The following is a 24,105-nucleotide window of genomic DNA, read 5'->3' on the forward strand; positions in this document are numbered from 1 at the left end:
TCCACCTTTGTTGTTGTACAGCAGGAGCGCGTTCCTTGCCTCTAATGTGTATTATTACATTTTATGCACATGTTTATCTCATTAACATTGATGAACATTTCATTCTTTACAGTTCTAGTGTTTTAAAAGAAAATCTGCTACCAAAAGGTGCTTTGAAAACTTTTTATTAATGTCACCTGATGCACATGTTTAAGAAGCCCCTTCAGGATTTATATTTAGGTGTAAACATCTAGCGTGTTTACCCTCACCCAATAATGCCAGTTGTTTTCCAAAGGCCAAGTGACACTGCATCCAGAGTGTAGGTTTTGAGCTCGTATCTTTTCTTTTTTTAATTGAATTATAGTCAGTTTACACCATTGTGTCAATTTCTGGTGTGGAGCACAATTTTTCAGTCATACATGAACATAGACGTATTCATTGTCACATTCTTTTTCACCGCGAGCTACCACAAGATCTTGTATATATTTCCCTGTGCTACATGCAGTGTAAACTTGTTTATCTATTCTATATGTACCTGTCAGTAGCTACAAATCTGCAACTCCCAGTCTGTCCGCAAGCTTGTATCTTGTTGGCTTCCAACTTCAGGCTTGAAAGCTGGCCTGTTTTCCTCCTTGGAGTGTTTGTGATTGCCTCGGCCTGTGGCCAGGGGGCGCTGTTGGCCTGGGACCACAGCGCTCCCTCCCCACACACCTGTCTGAAGGCAGGAGTCTTGGGTTTCGCTCCTCAAACTTGACACTTGTTGAGGGCTGACTTGTCTGTCAGGGTTGCAGAGTTGGTGTTTTCCTTAGGGACACTTACCATGTTGGCTTGAAGCTCCAACTCTCTGATCTGGTTTCAGGCTACCTTTTTTTTCCTGTGTAGATGGAGGGTGGGTGGGGTGTTTCAGCCCTTCATTTTCAGTGTGCCCAGAAATGTATTTAAAACAGGTTCCACCTCTAGGATCTAGCTGTTCTGTCACAGGAGGGCCATTTGCAGTTATAAGTTCACTGTTCTTGCAGAAGTCCTTGGGAACGTGTTTACTGAGATATTTAGTAATTAAAAAAATGTATTAGGAACTTAAGATTCTTTGGAAGTTTATGTGTGAATTCCTCCGAAGCCTGTGTTTAATCCGGAGAAGATTTCATTTGCCTCCCAGAGGCACTGTGGGAGGCTGCACTTTGTGACCGTGTTAAACAAAGTTTTTGACGTGGGACTTTGGGGGCCTTTTATGAGTGGGAATTCTGGTCCCAAATCTTGAGTGAAAATGGGCTTGTCTTTGTATGTAGAAGCTTAAGAGAGTTTTTCTCCTTTTTTTTGGTTTCAGCCAAGCCAAGCCAAGCCAAGGTCCCCTTTGATCTTCTCTGGGCCTGGTTTATCACTGCGGGTGTCTCCTTTTGAGATTCTTGGTCCTAAGGCTGGTCTCTGATCAGACCTCCCCTCTTCCTTGGGATCCAGACTTTGTTTCCTTTCTGTTCTGTGTGTGCGAAACAAGTTAAGACTCACTTGTTGGTTATTATCTCAGGCTGATACCCTCAGGGCCAACAACGTGCTTGATTGCTGCTTGGAAATTTCATGTATTTTTATGGATTTTGGCCTCCATTTGCTTCCTTCTCTTTATCAAAAAGAGATTGAAGTATTTTTCTCTATCACTTCTAGGTGTTGTATAGCCAGAGGATTTCTCTGCAGTCCTACCTCAGCATTTTCTATATTTAGCAGTTCTTAACAGCAGAAAACTCTTCGTTATTTTGAACCCATATGTTAATCCTTGCACGGTCTGTCTACTGGTGCTCGGGTTAAGGCAGCATGGACTGTATCTGAACCTTCTCTCCTTGATTTGCCGTCGCGTTTCCCAAGAGGACGTGCGTCCTTTTGAACATCTTGCTTAAAGTATGATTTCATCTCTTCACCATCATACTTCCATGCCTTTGTACACGCCTGAATTTCTCATTTCCCTTCTTAAAGTTTGATGTCTAGAATCAAGTATATTTGAGATAAGACTCTTGCCCTCAAAGAATGGAACACGCAGAACAACACACATGAAACAATACGACAAAATGTATGACATGTAATTAACACCGACCTGTATAGCGCAGAAAAGGGAGAGGTCACTGTAGGCCTGACCCCTTGGAGAAGGCGTCACTGTTTTGAAAGATTGGGAGGATTTCGTTGGCTAATGTATTCAAGAATAATCACGAGAGAAGCAGAGTTCAAGAATAAGTGATTTGTATTTGAAGTGGCTGGAAATCGGGAGCCTTTGAAGATTTGGGGGAAGGGACGTGAATATACTGTCTCAGAAAATTTCACCCAGAAGAACCCGGGATGGTTCAGCAGAAAGAGACTTAACTGGTGGGGGCACCAGTTAAGAGCCTCTTGCCCGATTCCAGGTGTGAGGTTATGTGAGCATGAACTTGGGAGGCGGCCTTAGCAATGCACACGAGCCGATGGGTTGAGAAGCCAGGAGAATGGTACATTGATAATAGATTAATAAGAGGAGAAAAAGGGAGAAACTTCAAAGTTACTGACTTGTGCACAGCCAAATAATCTCCGTTATGCAATGAACCAACTGCCAATTTATTGTAAACAGGATGAAATATATCACAGTATCAATGGAAACAGCCAGTAGCAGGCAGCATGCGCTCTGGCAGGCGGTACGCATAATAATCCTTTGTTGTTTAGTAAATCTTTACAAAGGCTCTAAACACAGGGCAACTGGCATTGTTTTAAAACAGCTCATAATGGCCTAACTTTGTGCCTGCTTAGATAGCAGAAGACCAGACAACATTAATGTGGTTCTTCATTTTAATAATAAGAAATGTTGCCAATAACATAAAAGTGTGTGTGTGTGTGTGTTTACTCAGTGGTAAGTTCTGTTTACTCAGAGCAATAGATGTGAGTTGATCATCCGTCTGCTAACACTTAACAAGTCTTCAGCGTATGGTCCAAAGTTATCCCATTCACTGTAGTTGATCTCATAAAAACCTGGAGGAGGATGGGGTGGATTTGGTCCTCTTGGTAAGTGCATTGCATCCCTGGTACCTGTGAGCTTCATGACCTGTTGTATCTTCCGGTGGTTCCCTTTATTAACTTATCTTCCAGGGCATTAAAAGACTGCAGCATTGTTGCTGAAAGCTTAAAGAATAGGGCGTAACAGGCTGACCGTCTCGGTGGCATCCCTGGTTTATACATTCAGTTGCGTGTTGACTTCTAAATATAGGAAGGAGGGATTAACTCAGGAAACCAGATCCGAGTGGGTTAAGTCAGGATTGCCCTGAACGCTCATCCAGCCTCGTTAAGAGTTAAGAAGCAGGCCACATGGGCATCACAGGGCCTCAGAGAGAAGTTCCCACTCACGTTAGATATTTTTATTATTAACTTTTCTTCACGATGCTTGTGCCTCTGTATCTGTAGGTCTGTATTTATATCTGTATCTATCTGCTCACCTAAATGCAGTTGCTTGCTTCTTTAAGAAAACTTAGACTCTCACGGAACTAAAGTTTGATGTTCAAACCTTCTACCTAGTTTTTGCTTCAAGGACTTTTGTTTTCATTTGCGGGGTTTCTAATTTGTTTCATTTGCGGGGTTTCTAATTGGTTCTAATTGGTTTCTAATTGGTTCAAGAATATCTGTGTATTCTTGATTGGTAGCTGCCTGTTTTCGCTTTATAATTTTTTGTTCTTTTAATAGATGTGTGATGTGAGGAACAGAATTCACTGAAAAAATGTCCCTAAGGGGCTCTCTCTAGGTTGCCTGGGCAACAGGTTGGCTGGCCACTTGCAGGGCTGGGGGTGGGTGGGGGTTTGGGTTGGGGGGTGACTCACGTCTTCTCTTCTAAGAGTCTGTGCACTGATTTGACTTCCCACGGGACCTGTGGCTTCTGCCTCTCAGCAGGAGGACCCCCACAGCTAGTGTTCCTGATCAATTCCTACGAACAGCAGGCGCCCCAATCCAGACTGCCTGGTGCCTGAGAAGTTCTGTGTACATTCATTGATCCGTTACTCTCAAACCTGCCCCATAAGAAGTTGCTGTGAGGAAGGGTTGGGGGAGGTGGTTGCTCAGAAATGTAGACCCACGCTGGTGTCCAGCTGAGCATCCAGCACGTCTCTGGAATGCTGGAGGGCTGGGGGACACATGCCTTCTCTTCTTTTCTGATGCTTGGCTCGTGGCTCCCCCTTTCCCAGGAAAGCTCTCCCTCCCCCATGCCCAGTGATGCTTTGGGGGCAGCCTGCGCATGCGGCAGCTGCAGAGTGGTCCATGGTCGGGGTGAGAGGTGTTCCTCAGTTCATCTCCATGACTATTGGAAACATACTTATATTTAAAAGTCCTTTCCAAAGGTTACCTGATTCTTTGCATTTCGCTGGAATAGATACAATCTCATTATTGGGTGTTTTTCGTTGTCTTTCTTAGCATTAACTGTCCTCACAGGCATTTGAATTTTAGTTTGCAGATTTATGTGTTTGAGGGAATGCATTTAATTCCTTCCTTTCTTCTCTGCCTCCTTCTCTTTCCTCCCTTCCTTGGCTTTTTCTCGGCTTCTGTCTCGGCACCACTTTCTTGTCAGATGGTTTTCCTGTTACCTCCACATCCCATTACTCTTTAAAAGCAAAAACCGGTTTCCCTTCTTCGCCTCCCACCTCTGATCTTTTTTCTTTGATGAAGCAAGCATGCAAGCAGGCAGATCCCTCTAGAAAGATACCTTGAAAGAAAAGTGTGCTTTCCCAAGTGTTAGTCCTTTGATTCTGCACAGCAGGAAAATAGTTCTATAGAAACTTGGTTTCTTCAGCCAAACTTGTGATTGACTAACTGACTTTTGGCAAAAGTAGCTGGTAGAATGTCTAAGCTTCCCGGTTTGGTACAGAAAGAGTCCATGAGTTTCAGACAGAATCTTCCTATGTGATCAGACCAATGAGGGACACTGTGGTCACTGCATATAAAGCTCTAATCCAATAATTTGGAGAGTGCTTTCCTGAATTTTCCTTTATGGAGTTTATTTTCTTGTCTCCATTTTCTGGTTTTGCCCTCAGCCTCCTCGTATATTTGTTTTGCTGGTTTTTATCACGTCACATATCTCCGTTTTTTATGTCTGAGCTGATGCTGCGGGAGGTGATTGCTGCTCACGAGCGTCTGTTACTAAGTCCTTTCACAAGACGTCTGATGGAGAATTAGTTTTTGGTTTTCAGCCAAATGCCACTTGCACTCATCCTCATTTATTTGGTTGTAGTGCAGATGCTTACATGTAATGCTCGTATCTCCTGAATTTGTTTCTTTGAATTATTTCCACGACAGTCTTTTCCCCTCTTGCCTTTCGGCTTACATTTAACTTGAAAGCCATTTTTGCATAAACTTAATCTTTTTCTTTATGTGAGAAAGGACAGTTACTACTGTATTTATTTTTTTCATTTTGTCGTTTGTTCTCAATTCCATAGAAGTTGTTAGCGAGGAGGCTAAGTCCCTGTATGGAGTTTTTCCTCAGCAGGTGGCTTGCGAGGAAGTTACAGAAGTTGATTCATTCCAGTCCCGGCAAACATGTCACTCGACCAGGACCAGGCAGCATTTCTGGGGTGATTGCTTTCTGAAGGGGGCATCCCAAAGAAGGTGCCGTTTCTCTTTCTCACCTTCTGTATACACAGCCCTACTCACAGCCACGTCGGGGTCGGCTCTGCGATGACTGATGAGGGATGCTTTCTTCACATAACATATCGGGTACCAGACACAGTTTCTCATGGCTCTGTTGTGTCACTGTTTTTGTTTCCTGTACTGTGCTTTGTTTATTCTTTGTCACCTGCTGACTAAAAGGTTACCTCTGCTTTCTACATTTTAAATAATACTGGTGAGGGTCATATAAAAAAGTATTACATAGTATAAATAAAGTATTGTGGAAAGTAATATAGAAAAAGCATCGCACCTCGCTGTGCTGTAATGGGTTCCTGCTGCAGTCCTACGGAAACTGCTATTAGTCAGCCTCGAGCATCTCCATCATACCTAATATCTCTTTAAGCAAAGAGGATGCACTCCAGGAGCACACCCCTTTTGTTACCTTGTTTATCAGAGACACAGATAGTCAAAGGGATTAAGATGTTTTCTAGGACATCTAATTAAATATCATCAAATGTGAATTCAAATGACATCAGGTGAATCAGAAAACGCCAATATTGTTATTTGTCTTGGGACAAAGGGAAAGGAAAACAGGTTTGGAGTAAGGCGAGGACTGTCCATTGACCCTCTAGAAGGGCAGGCATTTGTGCCTAAGTCAAGGGAAAACTGGAGGGAAGTTATCCACCAATATGGGTGGACACAGCCACTTCCCTGCACTGTGGGTCTTGGGCCCAGTCTTCAGCCAGCCTTAGGCGCCAACCAGGGAAGCAGAAACTGTCAACCGTGACCCCGTGATGGTCTGAATTAGCTTTACACGCAAGGTCAGATAAGTAGATCCAGGCTCATGTTAGGGTTTCTGCCAACCTCCTGGATATCATCCTGCATGGCTGGTGTGTGATGTCACTCTTAGATGGGAAGGAGGAAAAAAACCTCGTCCTCCCACAGCCAGGCTCTCATTCAGTTGTCTGAGGAGGTGATATTTACTGTGAAGAGCTTCAACTCAGTTGTAATCTGGTTGGTCAATCAAGTATAAAAGATGGATTTTTAGTTTTTCTTTTTTTTTTTTTTTTCATGTTTTGGAGGGAAAGGGGATGGGGAAAGGACAGCATTTGCCATCTAGAAGTTGGGAGGAGGGTGATTGGTAAATGACGCCACTGACTCAGTTGAATGGTGGTTACAGGAAGAGAAAGTTTGGGATGCAGATGGTGAGCAGAATGTTTTGCAGTCTTGCTGACTTGACGACAGACTCTAACCTCACTGGGGTGGGGACCAGGAGGAGACATGCAGGGAGCTGCTTTAATCACGCAGCTGTAGTAATGCAGGCAGTTCTGCATTGTAGGATATGGGAAGTTCTTTTTTAAAAGCGTAGTTGCTCTTGTTTAAATTAAGGAGCCAGTTCCTCATTAATCTGTGCCAATGTATAGTTCACCATATATTCTTCATACAATATTATTTTCTTATCTCATTTTTGCTATGGATATAAAAGAGTTTCCTTGTCTGATGCAAAATAAATTTGGGGATGATGCGATGTTCAGAACCGGTATTTGTTTAGATACTCACTCTGAGTCTGTCTCAATCCCTGCTGCCCATCCAATTTCTAGACCCTCCCAGAAACTTCTAGACCCTTCTAGACCATTCTTGCTGTGTTGTTTCTGAATATACTACTTTCTGTTACAGTACATACTATGCAATTAAAAATCTAGCTGCTTCTATAAAATCACTTAACTAAGTGGTTCCCATATTCCATTAGAGGAAATAAATTCAAGTTCTTCCAGATGATAGGAAATAATTACAAAAAAGTGCAAGTACTTTTGGAGTGCCATATTTATTCTTCATCACTGTTGTCAAAAGGTTAATTTGGATATTTACTGTAAGCATGGCACTGTTCTCAGCGTTTCACATTATTTTCCCTGAGCCTACTCTGCATAAGTCGTACTTCTCTATTTTGCTTACTAATATTTCCTTCCTAGTATTTTGTCATTAGAATGAAGTCAGGGCTTTGTAGATTTGGCCACTGACCCAGGACCAAAGTTGTATAGCATATTAAAAAATATAATCAATTTCTTTCCTTTCTGGAGGAAAACTCTTGGAACATCTTTACTTAGAGCATTTTGGCATCAAAGAAAGAAAACAAAACCTAACTGTGGTTATATAGTTTACACATTTCTTAAATTCCCCCGATTGCTGCTTTGGGATCATCCAGATGTTCGACGGGTTAATATTTTTGTTCAGTTTAATTACATTGAATTATTTTCTGAAATTAAAAAGGGCTGTTTATTGCATTCTCCAGTGGTGCCTCCTTTTGTTGACTGCTGGCAATTTTAAATTAAAATAATTTTTCTTCCTAATTCCCATACTTACAGAGGTTAGCATTAGTTATAGCTTCCCCTGGGCTGAACTAAAGAGCGTAACTTTTTGTAACGTGGTACAATGTGCCCAAGATGAGTTTTCTTAAAACAAGGGGGTTGCTTTTTCTTCAGGTCATTGTTTAAAAGATAGACTTAAATGTAGTTGCAAAGTTTTGCCTTTATTTTTAACTGATATTTTAAAAAAAATTGACATGTATTAGAAAGAGCTCCTTTCCACCTTAAGAACTTTGTCAGTCTTTAGATTTGGTAATATCTTAATGCTGGCTTGGAATACAAACTTGATTTTCTTTCATATTTCTTCTCTTCCAGAAATAAAATGAATATGGCCCTTTTAAAATTCAGTCTCCACCTTTGTAAACAGAAAAAGGAAATTTAATTATATTTCTAGCTTTGTAATTTCTACTTCTCATCAATAAATTATTTTTGCTATCAAATAGAAAGCCTGTTTGTTCCATGCTCTGACCTCCAGCCTCTTCCCATCTAAATAGTTTCCATTCATATGAGCCACTGGAGCCCCTTCCCTCTTCTATACTGGCTTCACTTGCATAAGTAGTTTTACGTTTTCTTTTGCAACTTTTTAGGATTTACTTAGTGTTTATTGTTTCATAGACAACGTCTCCCATTCTCTTTACTCATTTATTTACTCATTTATTTATTGGCTTGCTTTCATTTCCCTCCTAGGATTTATGAGCATAGACAGATGGTACAACCCTGGAAGGTGACAGGGACGTTTTGTGTGCCTTCATTTATACTCTTTCCTTTTTGCAGCTCCAATTCCATTGAGTGAGAGAGACAAAGTGGTCAGAAAATCTTGGAGAGTATTGTGTCACCACAAAACAAAGTGGGATTTAAAGAAAATGATAGTGAACCAGAAAAATCAAATGCTAAAGATTGTTTTAGAAATTATGAATCACTGACATATAAAGCAATTTTAGTACAGGGTGGTATAAATTATTCTTTTAAAAAATGTATTGGAGGCTGTCATCTGAGATGCAAGGCTACTTCCCAGGATGGGGCAGTATCATGGAAAGGGCTCAGCCTCAGCGTGGCTGTATTTTTAAAGAGTTTGGAAAAAATCAGGACAGGGTGGAAACTGTTCATGCGCAAGAAACAGGGATGAAGCAAAGAGGCAGGGGAGATGAATTTAGAAATCCATGCCTCAAAAGTTCTTTTTCTCTGAGACACAGCAGGGAAGCTAGACAGCTTTGTGGATGATACCAGACATTTTCAGAAGGAAAAGAGGAAATGTCATGCAGGGCAATTTCCTTATGGGCAGTAAGATGGGAGAAGAGGTTACTTGCTAAGGTGGAGTTCAGGTTTGGAGGCTCCCTTTTGGACCATATTTGCCTAGAGAGAAGCCGAAGAAGACAGAGGGAGGCGTTGGTGGCATAGTGGTGAGCGTAGCTGCCTTCCAAAGAAGAAGACAGAGCCTGCTGAGCAGCGGGATGGCTCCACGCGGACTAGTCACTCTCTTGCTTGAAGCTTCCATCAGAATTTTTTGACTAGTAAAGAAAATTTACATGTATTTTCTTGGTTGGCATTCATTTTGTAATTTGTCTTGGAACACAGTAGGAACAACAGCTTGGGACAAATAAAATGATACCTATTGGCTTCCTATGTTTTTTCCTTTTCCCTGAGCTTAGAATGGAGTTTCCAACACCATCAGTGTAGGTAGCCAGGACTTTCTTTTAACCTAAGTTGAACTTGACATTCATCCAAGTGCAGTTTCGTACCAACTGTGAATAAGGGAGGTGGTCAAGCCCCACTCTGCCTCATTGACCCCTTTGGCATCATTCACTGCCAGTTCTTGGCATTTTCTGCACACGGTTGGCTTTTTCTTTCTACAGCACCTTTGGCTAAGGTGACTTCTTCACCTAACAAGTGCCCCCCGTCCCCCAACATGTTTCTTATACTTAACTACATAGTTTTTATTTTTCAAGGCCTTGGCTTGAACTTGACCTCCTTCATCAAGCCATCTAAAGCTATAGCTACTCTGCATCTCTGTCTCTCTCAGCTCAGTGAATTCTGCTCAGTTCAAAGCTTTATTTGTTTTCTTAGGTTGACTGTAATTTTCTTCTGGAAATTACAATTACAAGGACCATATCTTCTTTTTCTTTTAATTCCATTTACCACTGTCTAGTACCAGGCATATATTAAGTCTTAATAAATGTTCAGGTATTAATTTGTAACTGGTGATTTATTTTCAAATGGTTGCCCCAATAATTGGTGTTTAAAATACATCCACTCCCTATGTTTTGTTTTTTATTGTACTGCTACAGATGGTGGCTGCTATAATGAAGTGTTTTTGGTGTTTCAGTTCCCCTTAATAAGCTTTATTAATTTAGTAGTTTAAAATCTTATTTTTAATTTAAATTTTCTTTTATTTTCTTGGTTCTGTACTTGGTTTCTTGGCCCTCAGTCGTGACTCTTGAGGATGTCATGGTAACCTGGCAGAGAATTTTTGGGTTAAGGTGTTTTTTCCTCCCATCCCTGAAGTGCTTTCCAGCTATTATGGTATGCTCCATCAGTCTTTTTTTTTTTTTCCCTGCAGTTCATCCCTGATAATAAAATTATGCCTTCTATGCTCTGGGTTTTTACTATTCCTTTTCATATAGGCAGTATAAAATTACAATATGTTTGATACTTTTAGCATAAGGAAATGCTCTGATCATGTTACATGTAATACCTTTTACTTTTTACACTTAACTCATTAACTATTAGTAATGCCATAGATGCTGTAATTTGGTTATTATTTTGAAGTGCGAATTTTCATGATTCATTTAAGCCAAAGGAGCTTTTCATGGGATAAAAAAATACAAAGGAAACATTTAAGTTGAATAATAAATTCATCACAAAATAATTACAAAATGTATTTACTATTTATTACAAAATAAATAAATCACCTATCACTTATGTCTACTTTTCCGTGGAAGACTGAGGACCCGAAAATGTAAAATGTACAATGAAAATCTAAGAGGAGATGCTGTTTATCATTAACTGAGAACATTCCTTATATGTAGAATCTAAAAAGACACAAATGAACTTAGTTACAAAACAGAAACAGGCTCACAGACATAGAAAACAAACTTACAGTTACCAGGGGGAAGAGGGGGGGTTGGAGGGATAAACGGGGAGCTTAGGATTTATATATACACATTACTACATATAAAATAGATAAACCACAAGGTCCTACAGTACAGCACAGGGAACTGTATTCAATACCTTGTAAAAGCTTATAATGAAAAAGACTATGAAAAGGAATACCTATGTGTGTGTCTAACTGAGTCACTGTGTTGTACACAGCAAATTAACACAACATTGTAAATCAACTATACTTCAATTAAAGATACATAAATACCTAAATAATTTTCCTATAGGTCACCATTAGGTATTTATTTAGGAAACCATTCTTTGTCTTAAAATAATACATAGGAACCTCCTAAATTTTAAATAGTTGTGCTAATTGTTTTTTAAGGATTAAAAAAAATCCTATAGTTCATTAAAATCCTGATGTACCTTCATAATAGCAGTAAATAGGAGTCATGAATATTAGCTGATATGGTTAAAATAAGGACATCTTCATAGATAGCCAAAAAAAGTACAGATAACCCTTCACTAAAAAGTCCTAAAATTAATTTATGCCCATGTTTACTAAGTCACTAGCCTCAGTTTTGTAAACCATAGAAATCACAATTCTCAGATCCTTGTATCAGAAGAACAAGAATGTTTTTGAAAGCTTGTAATCTGTCTGTATTTTGATTGAGGATCATAAAGTGGATTTTGATTTGCAGATAGTGATTACTGTATATAAAATAGATAAATTTATACTGTCTATTACAGGGAACTATATTCAATATCTTGTAGTACCCTATGGTGAAAAAGAATATGAAAACGAATATATGTATATCATGTATGACTGAAGCATGGTGCTGTGCACCAGAAATTGACACAACATTGTAAACTGACTATACCTCAATTAAAAACAAAAAAAGTGGATTTTGAAAGGCTTTATTTAGACTACTTGTGTATTTTTTATATTAATAAAACCAAGTGGTTTTTAATGTGTTAAAAAACAAAATAGATAAATTTATTACAAAGCTATATGGGGCATAAAATACATATTTTTGTGTCATTTTAGGACTCAAACATTTTAAGTCCCGTGCAAGATGGGACAAAGAAACCTCAGATTGACAGCAACAAGAGCAACAACTACCGGATTGTCAAGGAGGTCAGCAGATGTGAAGTTTTTTTCATATGGGTTTACATTTGAATGGCAAAGAATTTTTGCTTATTTATTACATTAAATATTGCGTGTGTTATATTTAATTCTTTTCTTCTTTCGGAAGATTTTGATCAGGCTAAGTAAACTCTGTGTACAGAACAAAAAGTGCCGAAATCAACACCAGCGATTACTGAAGAACATGGGAGCCCATTCAGTGGTGTTGGACCTTCTACAGATACCTTATGAAAAGGTGAGCTCTTAGGTTACTTTCTCCTTTAGTTTTTAATTTTGATACAATTTCAATATAGGGAAGTTATGAAGAAATTTTTTTTCCTGGACTATTTGCAAGTAAATTGCCAACCTGATGCCCACCACCTCTGAGCCCTTTAGCTGATATCCCCTACAAACATAAGCACTTAACAACTTTCCAGATCAGGTAAGAGCGTGACCCTCTACTGCCACCTGATCCTCGCACTCCATTCACATTTCTCCCATCGTCCCAGTCGGGTCCTGTCTGACAAATGATCCACGTTGGAAACAGTTGTCATTGAGTGTCATGTCCGTTTAAATCTCTTCATGCTGGAACTCTCATGACATTGATGCTTTTGAAGTGTGGAAGGTCCAGCGAAGGGAGCAGAACTGGCGGCCAGGGAGAGAGGAAGACGGGACAGAGAAGGTGTGGGGATGGAGGCAAGGGAGACAGAGGCTGCTTTATAGGGAGACAGGAAATGGTAGTGGACAGGCGGGAAGGTGGGGACAATGAGAGGTGGGCTGTCAAACAAAAAGGGGAAGAAAGAGTGGAGCAGAACAGAGAATAGAAGGAGGATAAAGAGAAGGGGAGAGACATCTAGAAAGTGGGGAGGGTGGACGGGGACCGGGTAACCAGGAAAGGTGTTGAAACAGAAAGGGGAGCATAAAACAGTGACAGAGAAGAGCAATGTGCATTTGGGAAAATTCTTGGATAACGTTTTTGCTCTGGTGTGTTTCTCTGTATCACCTGCTGCTCTTGAACTTCCAGAATGATGAAAAGATGAATGAAGTCATGAATCTGGCCCATACCTTCCTGCAGAATTTCTGTCGGGGAAATCCACAGAATCAAGTTCTCCTTCATAAACATCTGAATTTGTTCCTAACTCCTGGAGTAAGTATTTTAGTGGCTTCTAATAGTTATAGGAAAGTGTCCATCAAATTTGTTTTAGCAGCATTAATGGATAGAATTTTATTCATCTTCCTCACCTCATTTTTTTTTCTTATAGGGGTTTTCTTCCTAAAAGTGAATATCTTTTATTTCCATTAAGGAAACATTTAAAGAAACTTGAAAAATTACACTAATTTTGCCTGCAAATGACAACGTCACTTATATGTATATATAGTTTAATGTCAGGAAAAAGAGATGGTAGAACAGAGACTAATTCTGCAATGACACGAGCAAGATAAATATGAGTGACTCAAAGGTAGACTTAACTCTGCTCTGTAAAATGTGTCAGTGGATACTGAGGAGAAGCTAACTTTGAATAATACATAATTAAATTAATCTCAAGAATACTGTTGCCAACATGCTGACCTTTATGATAATAAATCTCCCTTTTCCAGCTCAGATCCTTTGTGAGCTCAGTTTTCTTTTAATGCTGAATGATCTTGCCTTTTGTAGAAGACTTGCACAGAAAACCCATTACGACTTTTGCATAAAATATAAAACCGATCACAAGCAGGGCAATTGGTCTAAGTCCTGTAGACTAGAAAGTTGATCTTGTCGGAGTTACAAGGGCACATTCCTCTCTGTTTATTAGCTCCTTGAAGCAGAAACCATGCGGCACATCTTCATGAACAATTACCATCTGTGCAATGAAATCAGCGAGAGGGTGGTCCAGCACTTTGTGCACTGCATCGAGACGCACGGCCGCCACGTGGAGTACCTGAGGTTTCTGCAGACGATTGTCAAAGCAGATGGCAAATACGTGAAGAAGTGCCAGGATATGGTAATGACCGAGGTACGTTCTCAGTTTGCATTTTATCAGCTTCACGTAAGCAATATGCTCAAATATGTTTTCTGTTAACAGGCTGAAAAAAATTCCCCAGCGACATAGGTTTGGAAAATAATTTAATTACTACTTAAGCACAAATATATTTTACTTAGAACTAGTGAAGTAGCATAAGTTGATTTTTATAATTTTCTAAGAGCTTGTTTTTTTTTTTGATTCTTAATGAATTGAGGTGTTTTAAATAATGGGCAAAAATCCTGTGAAATGTTATAGATTATTCAGAATGAAAGTGATAAAATTTTATATTTTTAATACATTTTCAATGTATAACAAAAATGGATTAAACTCTGCTTTTCGAGTGTCTTTATTACTCTTCCTGAAACATAGACTGGGTGTTCTTTGCTACTGTTTGCAGAGGGCTTTGAAAGGAGTTGAACTAATTAATAGAAATTATCCATCAGTGATTTATTACTTGTGGAAACTTAGCTATTTAGAGTAAGTTAAAAACTTTTAAAAATAGACGAAGTACTTCATTTATTTTACTCTTTTCATTTTGATGTTTGGCACTGAGCGAGATTTAAACAACGAATAAATTACTCACTAGGAACCAAGTGATTCTTTGGAGAACTGACAGCAGTTTGAGCCCATTTGGGTAAATCATTGCTCTGTGACCGAAATGGTTCTCTAAAGGGCTGTATGGATTAAGGCAGCCCTCAGCCATGGCTACAAACAGTTATGCAGTAGATTATATTGATTTGGGGCAATTTTCATAATTAACTACCTTAAATTTGGGAATGAGAGCAATTTCCCTATTGATACAATGTGAGTCCCTTCTGCCCCATAGAAATCTTAAAATAAATTCAGCTTAAAGCCTTGAAATTTTAATGTAAATTATTGTTACTAAACCTTTAAGGGACATTTTGAACTTGTAAAATTTACCTCTTACCTGTGTTTACATTCACATTTGTTCTTCATTGCCTAGAAATGTGGGAGCTAATTTGATTTTGTATTATTATCATCAAAGAATAAATTAAAATGGGAAAGCAGTAAATAGTTAAGCCAGTCCTATGGCATTTATTAGGTGAAGTGTTTCTATATGGAAAGAAGTATGTATAATATTTTATTAATATATAATACATTTTTTGGCACGTGAATTCTCTTTCAAGAAAACATTCAGTGTAAGCCAATTAATTGGCTTATCAACTTAAATATGTTATCAGTTCAAATAAAATAGAGAAAAAATTATGGAAGCTGTGTTACCCACCAGAATATTTCATGCTGGGGTTAGAAAATTGGTCCTGTAATACACAATAGGAATTGAGTCCCGTGCAGGTCCCAGCCTGCTTGTGGTTCAGGGTTACTATCTGCCTTATAAAGCAAAGGAGAAGGTTTGTCCTCTGGGAAGATGAAAGTTGTCTTCTCCTCTGAAAAGGCCTCCTATGTAGTTGGCCTTGGCATCTTCCAGGAATAGGAGGGCAGGGATTGAGGCCTCATGAGTGTGGGTTTTCTGTTGCGGTAGAGAGAGAAGACAGTGCTTGTCACCAGAAAGTCTGGAGTGGGAATGTAATTACCTCCAGAACTCGTCACTTTTAAGTCAGCCCGGGCTTCATGACAGTCATGGAAGTGAATTCTTTAATAAAATAATAATGCAGTTTCCAAAAAAAAAAAAAGTAGACAATAAGACATTATGGAGATTGAGCAATAAAATTACCACCTACTGGAATTTCCACTAAAATTATATAAATAAAACAAGAAGGAAAATTTATGTCCTGAAAGTCTCTGCTTACTCATTTCTTTCTTTCTCTCTTTTAAAGTCGTCTTTTTCTCTTTATTCTCCCATCTCTCTTTTACCTGCATTCTCTGCCAGTACCCATGATGCACGCAGTCTCCAAATTCTTGTAGGGTTGCATTTGGATCAATGTGCTTGCTTACTTATTCTGTCACTATGAAAGGGGCTGGGGATATTTTATTCTATAGTAAAATTAGACTTAGGAGATTTCTGATGCTTTGGCAAGGGAGTCTTCCATTTGAAGTAGAAGGATGTAACTTTATTGGAGTATTTTGCAAGTTTGATTTCAGTGGATAATTCGCTGAACAGTTTACTGTCGTCTGTGTCATTTATTCTTGTCCCCATCCACCTCTTCCATATCTGCCCGGCTGGTTTTGACAGCGTTCATAACTAATCACTTGACCCATGACTAGAGTCTTTTTACCACCCTGCCCCAGTATAGATCTGCTTTTGCAATGTTATCTGTGTTTTTACAAAGAGATGCATGTGTGTCCAGATAGACCAAGCCTTTGGAAGCAACTGTAAGGATGGACATTTGGACGCTATGTACACTCTCTTGTTATCATTTCAGTTGATAAATGGGGGTGAAGATGTGCTGATATTTTACAATGATAGAGCATCATTTCCCATCCTTCTCCATATGATGTGTTCAGAGAGAGACCGAGGGGACGAGAGTGGCCCCTTAGCCTACCACATCACCCTTGTGGAGTTGCTGGCAGCATGCACAGAGGGGAAAAACGTCTACACTGAAATCAAGTGCAATTCCCTTCTGCCCCTGGACGACATAGTGAGGGTGGTGACCCACGATGACTGCATCCCTGAGGTAAGCTTGGCAAAAGCTCAGCAGCTACGGATTCATTATTAATTTTTAAAGTGCGTAAGTGCCAGAAGTTCTTCTACTATTATTTATGAGATAATATGTTTAGTCTAGGAATTGTACTTAGCTACATAATTAGGAAATTTTGAAAGAGCATAAAAAGTTTACTTTTTGCTCTACAACAAACAATGAAAGATGAGAAACCTTTTAAAAGTACGACCACTGTTGGTTTGCTAGAAGCTACTATGGGAATTTCCAGGTATGGCATTGTGATCGAACTGAAAAATTGACTTGTAACCTCTAGTATGTGCTTGAGCATAAACCAGATGCTTCATAAATAATTTGTAGACATTAACAGGAGAGGCTAGGACAGGGCTGAAGAATCAGGATTAGCGTCTCTAGGTCTACCTTTGCTTTATGGAATTGATGCGTTCTTGGAAACGTGGACACACGTTTTGCTTTATTCACACATCAACTTATACCCTCCGTCCTAGTTTGGCACGACAGTAGGGGAAAAACTCATTAGAAACTAGCTTGTCTGCCAACAGGATTCATGAGGCTTCCAGGAATGTACATTGCAATCATTTCTTTCTTTTCAACTGCTGTGGTGTATTGTTGCAAAGTTCACAAACGTGTGATACACTGACTATGATATAAATCCAAACATTTAAAATCATAGTAACTTAAAAAGGTATCAGGTTAGGTTAACTTCCCTACTTCCAAATAGTCCTATGTAGTGATGGACTTGCAAGTATGTTTTTGTAAAATGTTGTGGAATTACTGACACCGCATGCCGTAGGTACTCCATGCCTTGATTGGTTTGAAATAAAATGGCAAAGGAAAAAAGTGTAGGGTAGGAATTAAATCAGTGCGTTCTGTCTACATTTGAGGTACTGATTCTGGTCGTGTTGTTCTCTCTGACACACCCCTCTGGTGTCTTATATTCACCTACTTAACCCCCTTCCTCCTTTGGATCTTGATTCAAGTATTTCTTCTTAAAGAAGACTTCCCTGGGCTCCCGTAGTCGAGTCTATGAGTCTATAATTTGAAATCTGACATTTGAATTTTATTAGTTAACCAATGTCCACAGCCTTCTCATTCTTTCCCAAGACTATAAGCTCGATGTGAGTTAACACCTGGATCTGTTTGTATTCACCACTGTATTGTCTGAGCCTGAGCCTTTATTTTATTCTATTTTTTTTTAACATTTTTTATTGATTTATCATCGTTTTACAATGTTGTGTCAAATTCCAGTGTAGAGCACAATTTTTCAGTTATACATGAACATATATATATTCATTGTCACATTTTTTTCTCTGTGAGCTATCATAAGATCTTGTATATATTTCCCTGTGCTATACAGTCTAATCTTATTTATCTATTCTACAATTTTGAAATCCCAGTCTATCTCTTCCCACCCCTGCTTTTAATAAATGTGTTTTGAGTGAATGAACAAATGGAATTAAGAAATGAGTCAGAATCTTGGATCCATTACTTCGTAGCTGTGAGACTGATTCCAACAGATTACTTAACCATTCTAATCTTCAATGTATGCAATTTTGAACTGAAATAATTATGATATGCACCTGATAGGATTGTTGGAAGATTAAATTAAGATATTACATATAAAATGCTGAAGGTGTTTGGCATGTAGCAAACAATGAATGGATTTTAACTGCTGTGAGGATGATTACGGTAGCGCACTGAGTGGCTCTGATGGCTCCTTACCCTGTGGTCAGTCCTTGGCACTGACATCCTGTCACTGGAGATTTGTCTTAGACCTCAGTCAAGTAGAGAGAGGTACTAAGGGCACGAACGCTGGCCCTTTATTCCTTATGGTTCTAACTTGGATTCTATGAATCTCCTGAAATTGTTTACATGATTTTTTATGTATGTGCATTTTTCTGGAGAGATTTATAGCATTCATTACATTTTCATAAAGGTGGGGGGGGGGAAGAAGAGAAAAGGAAAGAAGAGAAAAGAAAAGGAAAAACAAAAACTTTTGCCCTGTGCACTTTAGAAATGGTACATGTTGGGGAGACTCACCCAGTCTTTTGTGAGGAATTTTGCTAAGTCTGGAAAGGAACTTTATGATATCTTAAAATAGTACAATTTTTGTGGCAAACTATGAGCCTGACTCTTCTCAGAAATAGTAATTTAAATGTTTTTGAATGGCAAAGAAGTGTTATTTAGTCAACATATTGAAGCATTGTATTAGAACCTTCTTGGTTGCAAGTGTTGGAAACCTAACTTAAACTAATTTAAATTAAAAAGGGAAATTTTATTGGCTCCTAGATTTGGGAATATGAAAGATAGTTGTTCAGATGGATCAAGAGATTCAAACAATGTCAAAGTTCCTTCTGTCTCTTATTCCCTTTTCCTTTGTGATTTTGCCTCGTTTTCTTCATCTGAGCATAATTTTTCTCCACACACCTGGAGAGGATGGTTCTTGGAGTTCAGATTTACTTTGGTCCATTTTGGCAAAGGGGGCAGAGGGGTAGAGAAAGAATATGAATGAATGAATGAACGACAGAGGCAGAGAATGGGAGTGGAGAAGAGAGGGAAAGTGTGACTCCTAGTGTCTCAAATATGTGAGACTTGGTTTACATGAAGTGCATATTCTCACACCAATCACTGGGCCCACGGGAATGGAATTCTAGGTCATGCGTTTACCCTGGGTCAGGGGGAAGAGTATTTTAGTAAAAGAAAGAGATGAGAATGCTTTCTGGTTGGACACAAAACATACTATAGTTTACTCTAGGAAATAACACAATTTTAACTATTCATCATAGATACTTGAAAATGAACAACAAAGAAAACTCTCTCTCTTTTATATTTGAAACTTGCACAGGTTAAAATTGCTTACGTGAATTTTGTGAATCACTGTTACGTTGACACTGAAGTGGAAATGAAGGAAATCTATACAAGTAACCACATTTGGAAGTTATTTGAGAACTTCTTGGTGGACATGGCAAGGGTAAGTTGCACTGTGAGCATTAAACAGTACTTCACGCTGCGTGAGGTTGTTGATACATATTTTGACTAAACAGTGTCAGGGATCTGAATGGAAACTTAGAGTTAAACCCACTGTGTTTGGACGTAATCTGTCACATGCAAAAAGTTGTGATTGAATTTCACAAGACTGTGAGTGAGATTTAATGAGCTAATATACCCAGGGTACCCAGTACGGTGTGTATGACAGCAAGGTGTTCATTTTCACTTTTATAATTGACTGCACTGATCAGTTAGTAAATGGAGTTTCAGTGGCCATTTTACGTTGGTTAGAGACAATATTTGGCAGAGGTCAGTTTGTATTCAGCCTCTTATCATGAATGCAGTTACAAACCATAGATGGTAGAGAGCTCACGAGGTCTTGGCTACTGCTTTAGGGCAAATAGGTGGTTGACCATACCACTCAGGACCTACCATTGCCCACTGTTCCCTGTTCCAAGTCTTGTTTGGAAGTGTGCTCCACTGAACTTTTTGGTGTTCTTATTCCAGCTAATTCAAAATACAGTCAGAATATACGTAGTCATTCAAAATATAGCCTGCTTTTTCCTTTGAGTTCATTTTCTCCTGTTTGGTGTTTTGGGGGTTGGAGAGGACACATGGATGTGGTTGGCATTTTCTAGCATACTTTTTTGCTCTGTTAATACTGAGTAAATGAATGAATGAATGAAGAAAGGAAGGAAGGAGGGTTTGATAGGTGGCATTTCATTTTAGTTTATGTATCTTAGCTCCCTCTTTTTGCATGCTGAATTACCATAATGTCCAGGGTCTATTATTTTAGGGATTTTTTTGGATCCTTTCTAGCTTTTCCTTAAAAGTTATGGGATGTAATGTTCAAATAAGGGTTTTGCTAATAGAAGATAGTGTGTAGCTGACTCCTTGGACCTGTGATGACTTAACGGTGGCCTATCCCGGTCCTTGGGCTTCCTGCATTGCTGAGTGCTGGTTGTTTACAAGGGCCTCACTGAGGTGTATTGGAGGAGAGGGGTTAATGAAATCCATGTGGATGGATGCTGACTGTTAGCCATTAGCTCAGTGCCTCCCCACAGTTCTTTCTGGAAGGAGGGAAGACAAAGGGGACATAAAACATCGACTGCAGGCCCAGACTTCCAAGGGCAATCTTGGGGAATAGAATAAATCACGTATTCTAGTCCAGGAACTTTTGTCTTTAGTCAAGGCTTGCAGCTGGAATGTGTGCATTTCACCTTGGGGGTCGGGTGGATTGAGCCAGCTGGGCTGTGTTCACACCCGTGTGGAGTAAGGCCGTCTCTGTTTCACTTCCCTTCTGTAGAACCTAAAAGCCACTCGTTACCTCTCTCAGGTAAACCTGCCCCTGTGCAGAAATCCCCCGGTTCCCACAGCACTCACATACCACTCGTATTTACCCCCGTGACCTAGTGGAAGCCCTGTGAGAGCCTGGCCACACTGTCCCAGAGATCTTGGAGTAAAGGACAGTTTATATGCCGAAGGCTGAGCTGTCAAATTGCACGTGCAGGAAGATATGAAAGAGATTAACGACCTATTTGCAGCACTGCCCAGTGCTACGGGCTAAAGATAGGCTTGGAAAGACCAAGGCCACATTCTAGGCAGCGTAAGCTGCAAAGCTCGAAGGGTTTTTATTTTTAACCCAAAGAAAGCTGATGTTAACTGCCACTGATTGTGCTGCCTTGAAAACAGTCTTTCTGTCGATGTTTTTGTTCGTAAGGCTAAGGGGTTCTTTTTTTTTTAAGTATTCATGTAGGAAGCATTCTAATTTTAACTATTTTGGTTAAGTAGACATCAGTTTTATTTATTCGTATACAAAACCTCCAGGGGACTCTCAAGATCTTCTCGGTCCCTTTGGTCATTATGTCTCACCACAGCAGCTTAGCTGTACTGCAGAAAGCATCTGTTTCTTTCCCTCTGGTTTCCCTTTGATTTATATTTTAAAGCCGCCCTCTTATCCCGTCACCAGGAACGACAGGGAATCACCCTTCCTCCTTCAGGGAAGGGATAGGAAATCCGACTTCTCATATCTGGGGTTTGTCTTTTTCCCCTTGAAGGAAGATTAAGGAGCTACCACACACTTTCAAATTCAAATACTAAAAATATGGTTAAATAAGAAGAAGGTGGCTTGTTAGGCAAATTTCTGGTTCAGTAGAGCCGTGGGTCTCAAACTTCAGTGAGCAGCGGGATTACCTGCAGGGTTTATTATGACACAGATTGCTGGGCCCCACCCCCATAGTTTCTGATTCAGGAGATGTGAGACTTTGCATTTTTAACACATGTTTGGGTGATGCTAAAGCTGCTGGTCCAGGGACCACACTTTGAGAACCACTGCAGAAGGTCACGGTAGTTAAGGGTAGGCACTGTAAAGGCGTTATGAGCCAGACCAGAGTTCAAGTTAAGATTCTGCCTCTTACTCATTCAGCTCTCTTGGGCAAGGTAATTATTCCTCTGAGTTTCCTTGTTTGTAAAATGAATCCAACGCTACATTCCTCAGAGAGTTACTGGGAGGAGTCAATGAGATAACGTGTACATAGCTCTTTATTAGCACGAGCTCAACGCTTAGTGAGAGGTTGGTACCATTATCCATTTTATCCATCTCATGGTAACAGCAGTGGTATTAGCACAAGGTTATATGTAGCCTTTAAAGCGATTTGTTTTCAAGCAGCTTCCCCAAGACCTATACCAAATACTAACGTTGAGGATACCTTAAAGGAATACCGTGCCACACAGCAAGGGCCAGGAACCCTGTCTATGAAGCTGGACACACACAATAGTGATGTGATGTAGAGTCGGACTAAATTCAGATCTTACAACGAAGTTACGAAATCCTGGGACAACTGATTTATATCAGTGAGAAATAGTGGAGGTACTCTGGAGGAAATGTATTTCGTAAATTGGACCTAAAGAATCATGGGACCTGAGGGTTGGAACAGACTGGCAGTCCTACAGTTCACAGCTTTCAGCTCCTGCCTGTGGATTTCCATTAACAATGGTCTCACTTTTTTTTTTCTTTTGAAGACAAGATTTCATTATTGCACAATTTTAATTGTTAAAAGCCAAATTGAGCCAAATTTTAATGTACTTTTTTATTGATGTGTAGTCGGCTTACAATGTTGTGTCAATTTCTGGTGTACAACATAATGTTTCAGTCATACATATACATACATATTCCTTTTCATATTCTTTTTCATTATAGGCTACTATGAGATACTGAATAAAATTCTGTGTTCTATACAGTATAAGTTTATGGTTTATCTGTTTTATGTATAGTAGTTAGTATTTGCAAATCTCGAACTGCTAATTTATCCCTTCCTACTTGAACCAAATTTTTATGTGCTATGAGTCTTAGCTATTTCTTCCTTCTGCAGCGACCTAGAATGATTCAGTTCAGGAAAGATGTGGGTGTTTACTCTTCTCCTTGTTAGTGATCTGCTTTGAGACGATAAAATTATGCAATTTAAAGGAACGTAAGATCATCTAGGTCAACCTCATAATTGTGCTCCCGAGTTCCGGAGAGATTAATTTGCCAGCAGAAGGTGACTCAGCCAGGTAGTAACAGAGCTGGCAGGGCTGGGCAGCCTAGTCCCGTGCTTGTCCCACAGCAGCTTCTCAAATATGTCATGACAGCCCTCGTGTCTTCCATTATTGTCCCCATGACTCTCAGTGGTTCCTCCTCTGATAAGGGTTTCTGGGCTCCTTGTTCTCAGTACACTTTTGAGTTCTCTCTAATTCATCAGTGTTTGTAAAGCATGGCATTCGGGATGGAACCCAGTGCTGCAGGCAGGGTCCAGCCAGCACAGGGTTTGGAGAGCTGTCCTATTTAAAAGGCAAATGAAACATTAACATGTAGCGGCACTCACACCACCTTTCACCTTTCTCCTCGTGTTTCTGTGGACTCAGCACCACCAGGTTCTTTTTGTTTGCTCTTGGTAAAGCTCTCTAAGGAGTCACCTTAATTAGCATCTTTCATTTTCCTGTTTGTACCCCAGGGTCTTTTGTCTTGTGAAGAGCCATGTAAGAAAATCTTTCTGAAGGATTGTTCTTGATAAATGGATGCTAGATTGTTTCACATCCTTTCTGACAGAGATGCATCTGTGTCCCGTCACTACACCAGAGTTAGGCAGCAGCAAAGCTGTGAGACCCATGAGCAGTTGTTCTGTTGTCTTTTAGAGCATTTAAAATAACGACAGCCCACTTTGATCTCTGTGCCGGTGCAGCTAAAATTGGTGTTTGCAGATTAGAAATGCTTTTCTTTGCCTTCATAACTGATTGTTGTTGCAAAGTCAGGGGATTTGAGACATTATTTGAAAGTGCGTGAAGCGGGGTGGACTGTGGTCAGTGTTAGCCTCAGACAGTAT

At 39.7% G+C, this 24,105-nt stretch overlaps 1 protein-coding gene across 1 annotated transcript in view; it reads left to right on the forward strand.

Moving 5' to 3' along the window:
- The window catches only part of ITPR2 (inositol 1,4,5-trisphosphate receptor type 2), a 417,643-nt gene that overhangs the window by 171,910 nt on the left and 221,628 nt on the right, over window positions 1-24,105 (forward strand). The window contains exons 27-32 of the mRNA XM_032472913.1: window positions 12,079-12,168; window positions 12,287-12,412; window positions 13,181-13,303; window positions 13,953-14,153; window positions 16,505-16,756; window positions 19,602-19,727. Of these exons, the coding sequence (XP_032328804.1) occupies window positions 12,079-12,168; window positions 12,287-12,412; window positions 13,181-13,303; window positions 13,953-14,153; window positions 16,505-16,756; window positions 19,602-19,727 (918 nt within the window). The remainder of the gene's footprint in view (window positions 1-12,078; window positions 12,169-12,286; window positions 12,413-13,180; window positions 13,304-13,952; window positions 14,154-16,504; window positions 16,757-19,601; window positions 19,728-24,105) is intronic.

The sequence above is a fragment of the Camelus ferus genome, chromosome 34 (genome assembly GCF_009834535.1).
Source record: "Camelus ferus isolate YT-003-E chromosome 34, BCGSAC_Cfer_1.0, whole genome shotgun sequence".
Lineage (NCBI taxonomy): Eukaryota > Metazoa > Chordata > Mammalia > Artiodactyla > Camelidae > Camelus > Camelus ferus.